Raw genomic sequence first — 8,274 nt, forward strand, 5'->3', positions numbered from 1 at the left:
CAGTGGTGTGGATGTTAGCACTGTTGCCTTGTACCTTCAGGGTCGGGGTTTGATTCCCGGCCCGATTCCCGTCTCTCTGCGCATGGAGTTTGCATTTTCCCAAATTGTCCGTAACGTGTGTGTGTGTGTGCCCTGTGATGGATTGGCACCCTGTCCAATATAAAGAGAACACTGAATACACAGCCAGCACTTGTGATCTGAAGCTAGGATTGTTAAATATAATTATCATGGATCAGGACTTGTGTTTAACAGAAAGCTGTAATTAGCATTAAATAAAGCTAGCACTCCTGGATACAGCTACACACATCAGCCTCGGCTAACTGGTAAAATACTACAGGGTGATTAAAGAGGACACAAATATTTTATAAAAACTCTTGCTTGGACGAAGCAATCGGAACAAAACAATGTACCATGTAATGACAGTAATGGGCAATGCATCTTCATAACTCAAAATTCTCCAGTTGTCAATCTGACTGAGCTGGACGTGCTGGACAAACAAGTCTCATCCTTGGAGGCCCCACCCTATAACTTACAGCAGTACTTTAAAATTACTGATGATGGATAAACCCTGATAACTTAAGAGGTCTTGTGGAGTCATGCCTGAAAAAGTCAGAGCTGTGTTGGTGGCACAAGGGAACACCTAGACAATATTCGTCTGGGATTTTTAACATTATGGCTTGTCGTTATAGCACAGTAAGAGTGTTTATGAATGTTACAGTGTCAGTGTTACTTAACCCCAGTATAGAAGTTTGTATGAAATGTGAATGTTTATGAATCAAAATGATCAGATTGTCCTTCACCCTACTAGAGCTTGGGCCTTAATAATTAATAATCAGGTTTGATTACCGCCTCTGTGTCCATGAAGTTAGCAGTTTCACAGTTCAGACATGCAGATTAGGCTAATTGGCTTCCCCCAAATTGTCTGTAGTGTGTGAGTAAGTGAGTGTTTGTATGTTTGTGTACCCTGCGATGGAGTGGCACCCTACCTCATGCCCTAACTCTCGTGGATGGGCTCCAGGCCCCCTGTGACTGTGCACACATGATAAAGTGGTACAGAAGATAACTGAGTGAGGCGATTTAGTAATCTGCTTTTTGAGGGGAACCTGGAAGTAAAAATAACTTTAATGTTTTTGTCAAATGCTTGATTCTGTTGATTGATTCTGTTAAACTCGCCTCAGCATCTCTTTTCGAACATATTACATGGAACTGCAGTATTTTTTTCTGGTCATCCAGAAGGATTTACAAGCTGTAAGCGCATTGATGCAGTGACAGAATCCCCCAGCAGGGGGCAGTGTGAACACCAAACTCACAACAGAAGAAGAAGGAGAAGCGGGTTTTTGTTTCTTCCCCTCTCAGCGGAGTTTTCTCACTGAGGTAATTATTTACCTTAAATATTCCTGACTGGGTTTATTAACAAATGTGTTTGATTTAAAAACATAAACCTGATATTGTGGTAATATATTTGAGAGAGTTCACTACAGTGTACTTTAAACCCTGAGCTAAGTTAAACTAACTGAAGTGTGTGTATGAATTCTCTATGAAGTGTGTGTGTGTGTGTGTGTGTGTTTACAATGGGTTCTGGTGTTTGATCAGATCCTCCTTTTCCAGAAACACGACCCTTTAGACCTCAGAAGACCTTATAATGGAATCAGCAGAGGTTGGACTGTGTTCTTCTAAAACACCTCCATGCACTCCTGGTCCTGCTGGCTCACAGGTAACCATTAATCATATGTGTGGAATTAAACTGTAATCTTTAATATGAAGAGATTCACCTTCTTCTCTTAATCAGCTTCATTACTGCTGGGTTGCGTCCTGTCCTAATCAAGGAAAAGTAAAGTTATTATCATTTCCTCAGTGAGTGACAGATCGATGTGACATGATGATTTTCTTTTGTACGTAAGTATTATTATTGTTTTGTCGTTAGCTTTGTGGGGACGTGCAGACAGAAACTTGTCAGGCTTCAGGTGGAGCCTCTGTGGAACACATCACCCCTGTGGACCTTCAGAAGAATGTAAAGAAGGAAGAAAGTGAAGATGAAGACTACCTCTGTAAGTCAGCAGAACACATTACAGTCCAATCTGTCGTTCAGTAATCATTTGTAGTCTAAACCTAATTCATCAATCAACTGCATCACTGACTTATTTAAAAATATATTTGTATCATAGTTATGGTAAATGACATGATTAAAAAAAACTGAATAAAATTTCAGGTGAAGCTCTGTCAGGCTCTGTGGGACACATCACACCTGTGGACCAACAGAATCAAGTAAAAAAGGAAGAATTTAAAGAAGAAGAGACGTTCTGTAAGACAGCATGATTTATTAGTGTCTAGACTGGCCTCAATAACTTACTGTAATATTAACAAATTTTCATTTTTGACTGGAGCTTTTTTTCTTGCTGAAAGTATTTAAATGTATATTGTGGAAATTCAGGTGGTGGAACATCAAACTCTGTGGAAAATGTCGACAAACAGAATAGAGGATTTGAAATAAAGCATGTAAAAAAGGAAGAGTCTGAAGATGAAGACAACCCCTGTACAACAACAGACTGTGGTTAAGTACAGACTAAATATCATCATACACTATACAATATAATGCACATACATAGTTTCCACTGTACAAGCCTCTGGAGACAGTGTTATGATCTGGGGTTTATTAGTTGCTCAGGTCTAGACTCAGTAATGTTATGTGGCCATAAAATGAAGTCATCTGACCACCTGAATGTACTGAATCACCAGGTTATCACATCTATGGAGTTCTTCCCTGATGGGACGGCTATAGTCGAACTATTATTTACTAGATAAAAAGTCGCTCTGGATAAGGGTGTCTGCCAAATGCCGTAATGTTAATGTAAACCTCACAGTTAATGTAAACCTCACAGTTTACTATAGTTCTCTTAAGAAGTGGTAGTTTTTAGCTATGTAAGTTTTTAATCTTAATGTATTGTTGATATAAAAGGACTTTTTTTTTGCCATACCTTCCTAAAACTATTTCCATGAATAATTTGTAATACTGGTTACTTTTCTGCTTTAGAAGTGAATGAGGGCCGGATACCACTCTTCTCCTGCTCCTGGTGTTCACTTTCCTATACGTCTTCAATTGACCTCCACAAACACATCAGAAGATGCCACTGTGAGGAACATGAGAGACTGCTACAGTCGGGAGAGTTAAAAGACAAGAACCATATCACTACCATAAGCTCCAGTATTCAGGAAACAGCCTCTGTTACACTCAACAGTAACACCTCTAATAACCAAGTGCAGAAAGAAGTCTATCCCTGCTCACAGTGTGGGAAGAGTTTTACCCAACGCTATAATCTCCACCTACACCAGCGCATTCACACAGGAGAAAAGCTGCATCCCTGCTTAGAGTGTGACAAAATATTTTTAAAGCGTCACGATCTTCAGCGACATCAACGCATTCACACAGGAGAAAAACCGTATCAGTGCTCACAGTGTGGGAAGAGTTTTACAGAAAAGGGTAATCTCAAAGTACATCAGCGCATTCACACTGAAGAGAAACTGTATAAGTGCTCAGAGTGTGGAAAGAGTTTTCTTCGACAGGGTAATCTCCAACTACATCAGCGCATTCACACAGGAGAAGACCTGTATGCCTGCTTAGAGTGTGACAAAAGTTTTTTAAAGCGCAATGATCTTCAGCGACATCAACGAATTCATGCAAGAGAAAAGGTCTATCAGTGCTCACAGTGTGGAAAGAGTTTTAATCGACTGTGGAGTCTTCAGTATCACCAACACATTCATTCAGAAGAGAAGCCTTATCAGTGCTCACAGTGTGGAAAAAGATTTAAAGAAAAATGTCACCTAAAAGTACATCAGCGCATTCACAGTGGAGAGAAGCCATATCAGTGTTCACACTGCGGGCAAAGTTTTAAACAACAAGGCCATCTCAGTACACACTTGGATATTCACACAGGTAACAAGCCATATCAGTGCACACAGTGTGGAAAGACGTTTATAGCAAAAAGTAGACTAAAATTACATCAGCGTATTCACAGTGGAGAAAAGCCGTATCCTTGTGCAGAGTGTGGGAAGAGTTTTAAACAGCCATGTCATCTCAAAATACACTTGCGTATTCACACAGGAGAGAAGCCGTATCAGTGCTCAGAGTGTGGGAAGATGTTTACAGTGAAAAGTAGTCTAAAAGCACATCAGCGCATTCACAGTGGAGAGAAGCCGTATCAGTGCTCAGAGTGTGGGAAGATGTTTACGGAAAACGGTAGTCTAAAGTTACACCAGCGCATTCACACTGGAGAGAAGCCATATAATTGCACTGAGTGTATGAGGAGTTTTTATACACAAGGTGATCTCAGAAAACATTTGCACGTTCACACAGAAGACAAGCCGTATCACTGCTCACAGTGTGGGAAGATGTTTAAACATAAAGGTAGTCTAATAGTACATCAGCGCATACACAGTGGAGAAAAGCCATATCAATGTACAGAGTGTAAAAAGAGTTTTAAACAGCCATCTTCTCTCAGAAAACACTTGCGTATTCACACAAAGCCATATAAGTGCTCACAATGTGAGAAGAGGTTTAATCACAAGAGACGTCTTGTGCAGCACCAAAATACATGCAAATGCAATTAAAAACCAGCATGGGATATGTCATCTGATCTTTCTCCAAATATAAAATAAAAAAGAAAAAACACAATTGAATGAACTAACCTTTAACAAGCACAATGATTTGGTATTATTATAAGGTAATATATTTGAAGGTATTTGGATTAATATATTTCCTGTGAGTTTTTGCTGGAAATATTTATTGTTTCTGTATCTAGAAAAGTTTATTATGAGAAATTCCAACCTTTTAAATCTGCATTGCTGCCAAGTGACAGACCAGACTATATATATTTTTGAGTATTTTAAACATGTGAAACTATAACCTACACCGATCAGTCGCAACACCCCGTACCATAAAATTTGGAGACACTTCTTTGGGGGATTTGGCCGCAGTACACCATCACATTGAATTTAACACCAAACACTCATGATGTGACCAAAGGACTTCCCACATAACTTCAAGGGGTTTCACAGAACTGTGGCAATAACCATTGAGAAATTACAGCCATTTTCTTGGACAAACACAGACGATTTAGGGGGCTCATAAATAAAGGAACAAACTAGTATAATTACAAGCGTAAGGATTTGGATGAAGATTCTTTGCAGTCAGTGACCGCCTAAAATCTGGAACCCATGGACATTGCCAAATGCTGAATTTGCTCCCTTAAGATGCTTTGACAGACCTTTACTGCAGCTGCCTTTAGCTGCTGCTTGTTTGTGAGTCTTTCTGCTTCTAGTTTGTCTTCATTAAGTAAAGTTTGCCCTGGGTAGCTTTCACTGTGTGTTTTGCATCAATATCCTTATGCATTTGCAATAAGTGATGTTCTATCTGTTTTTAGCACCATTTGGCTAAATCCAAGTAGAGTATAGCTCTATATACTTTAGAATTCAACCTGCTACTTTAATCATCAGTCATAAATACATACCAGTAACCAGTTCCATTATCAGCCATACACGCTTAGCCATTTGTTCCATTATTTATGTGCATCCAAAATAGAGTGGTGTTTGTAATTCCATATTTATTAATGACACACTTTTGTCAAGCTGTTGAATTAAAGATTCAAGAAGTGTTGACTTTTGCTCAAATCTTAAATGTTTTATTTCACATTATGTATAGATGTGTACAGAAGCCAAATGTGAAATATATATCGGTTCCAAAAACTAACTAGATCCTAATCCAATTGAACAACAATGGGATGTGCCAGACAAACAAGTTAAAGCCACAGCACTCAAAATTTCCACCCCATAACCCAAAGGATTTCCTGCCAGGCATCACAGCACATATAACATTCATGTTATTTTTTAATATTGTGGTTGATCAGTGTTGGTCAGTATACTAGGTAAAATTGTATCAATTGATTGTAAAAGTTCTCCTACTGAGACTGGTGCAAGATCAAATGTTTATCAATTAGATTGAGGTAAAAGGAAAGTCGACAAGAGTGCATTGAGGTCGGCCAGGGTGGAGGCCTGTCTACTGGAAACTTTGATCAAATCTCATGTGGACATACTCTCATGCAGCCCTTAATTAAAACCTTCGGAGAAAACCTTTTCTAATGTGGATTTTTTAAATCTATTTTTTCATAAGTATTTGTTAATGAAAACATGATTTTTTTGTATGTTTTTTGTTTTGTTTTGTGACTCATAATGTACATGTGTCTGTTCCTTGCGTCAGGATGTTTTGTCTTTGCTCATATTTGTCTCCTAGCTTTGGGCATGTGGGAATGTGTCCTTTTAAATTAACACTAAAGCATAAAAGCTTTTGTTTTGTTCAGTTAAACTATAGAATGCATATGTTGTGTTTATGCATGAAATAAACAATCTGTTTTATTATAACCTGGTGTTTGGTCTTCTGTCATCTTATGTTTGATGAAGCCCAAACTATTGCCACAATCTTCGAAGCACACAAAAATATTAAATGCACACTTACCTAAAGAATTATTAGAAACATCATACTAATACTGTGTTTAACCACCTTTTGCCTTCAGAACTGCCTTAATTCTACATGGCATTGATTTAACAAGGTGCTGAAAGCATTCTTTAGAAATGTTGGCCCATTGATAGAATAGCATCTTGCAGTTGATGGAGATTTGTGGGATACACATCCAGGGCGCGAAGCTCCCGTTCCACCACATCCCAAAGATGCTCTATTGGATTGAGATATGGTGACTGTGGGGGCCATTTTAGTACAGTGAACTCAGTCATGTTCAAAAAACTTTGAAATTTGAAATGATTGGAGCTTTGTGACATGGTGCATTATGCTTCTGGAAGTAGCCATGAGAGGATGGGTACATGGTGGTCATAAAGGGATGGACATGGTCAGAAACAATGCTCAGGTAGCCCGTGGCATTTAAACGATGCCCAATTGGCACTAAGGGGCCTAAAGTGTGCCAAGAAAACATCTGCCACACCATTACACCACCACCAGCAGCCTGCACAGTGGTAACAAGGCATGATAGATCCATGTTCTCATTCTGTTTACGCCAAATTCTGACTCTACCATTTGAACGTCTCAACAGAAATCGAGACTCATCAGACCAGGCAACATTTTTCCAGTCTTCAACTGTCCAATTTTGGTGAGCTCGTGCAAATTGTAGCCTCTTTTTCCTATTTGTAGTGGAGATGAGTGGTACCTGGTGAGGTCTTCTGTTGTTATAGCTCATCCGCCTCAAGGTTGTGCATGTTGTGGCTTCACAAATGCTTTGCTGCATACCTCGGCTGTAACGAGTGGTTATTTCAGTCAAAGTTGTTTTTCTATCAGCTTGAATCAGTCGGCCCATTCTCCTCTGACCTCTAGCATCAACAAGGCATTTTTCGCCCACAGGACTGCCGCATACTGGATGTTTTTCCCTTTTCACACCATTCTTTGTAAACCCTAGAAATGGTTGTGCGTGAAAAACCCAGTAACTGAGCAGATTGTGAAATACTCAGACCGGCCCGTCTGACACCAACAACCATGCCACGCTCAAAATTGCTTAAATCACCTTTCTTTCCCATTCTGACATTCAGTTTGGAGTTCAGGAGATTGTCTTGACCAGGACCACACCCCTAAATGCATTGAAGCAACTGCCATGTGATTGGTTGATTAAAAATTGCATTAATGAGAAATTGAACAGGTGTTCCTAATAATCCTTTAGGTGAGTGTATATGAATATTATAGCAATACAATTTTAGAAAGCCATAAGAAATCCCATTTGCAGTTCCACATGGCTTGTCACAAACTGCAAACAAGAACACAGGTTTCTTCTTGCCTCTCTTATGGCACTCGTTACTAATATTTGGCCTGTCGATAGATTCTCCCACCTAAACTGAGTATCTCTGCAGCTCCTCCAGAGTATTAGTACTGTGGGCCTCTTGTCTGCTTCTCTAATTAATGCTCTCTTAGCCTCACAGGTCAGTTGAGGTGGATCACCATGCAGTTGCACAATGCTCTTTCCATTTTTTAGATGATGGATTGAACCCCATTGGAATAGTTTTTATTACATAACACTGCTTTAAATTATTCTACAACTTTATACCTGACCTGTCTGGTGTGTTCTTTGGGCATCATGATACTAGTTACCTTTACACTTAGGCATTCAGCACACCCTTTTATACAGAGCCACAAAGGTGCTTTAAAGTTTTAATCATTTAATAGATCCTTACATTGGTTACTAATTAAATACAGCCGTCAAACACTGTTGAGAATTTTTATTTATT

General features: G+C 39.2%; 1 protein-coding gene across 1 annotated transcript; it reads left to right on the forward strand.

Moving 5' to 3' along the window:
* Nucleotides 1-1,529: 1,529 nt before the first annotated feature.
* On the forward strand, nucleotides 1,530-6,355 carry LOC128514783 (gastrula zinc finger protein XlCGF57.1-like). The gene is made up of 5 exons (XM_053488638.1): nucleotides 1,530-1,714; nucleotides 1,925-2,048; nucleotides 2,210-2,302; nucleotides 2,432-2,551; nucleotides 3,032-6,355. Exons 1-5 carry the CDS (start codon nucleotides 1,643-1,645, stop codon nucleotides 4,603-4,605), a joined length of 1,983 nt encoding a protein of 660 aa, XP_053344613.1. The 5' UTR covers nucleotides 1,530-1,642; the 3' UTR covers nucleotides 4,606-6,355.
* Nucleotides 6,356-8,274: the final 1,919 nt, after the last annotated feature.

Source organism: Clarias gariepinus, chromosome 27, assembly GCF_024256425.1.
Source record: "Clarias gariepinus isolate MV-2021 ecotype Netherlands chromosome 27, CGAR_prim_01v2, whole genome shotgun sequence".
NCBI lineage: Eukaryota > Metazoa > Chordata > Actinopteri > Siluriformes > Clariidae > Clarias > Clarias gariepinus.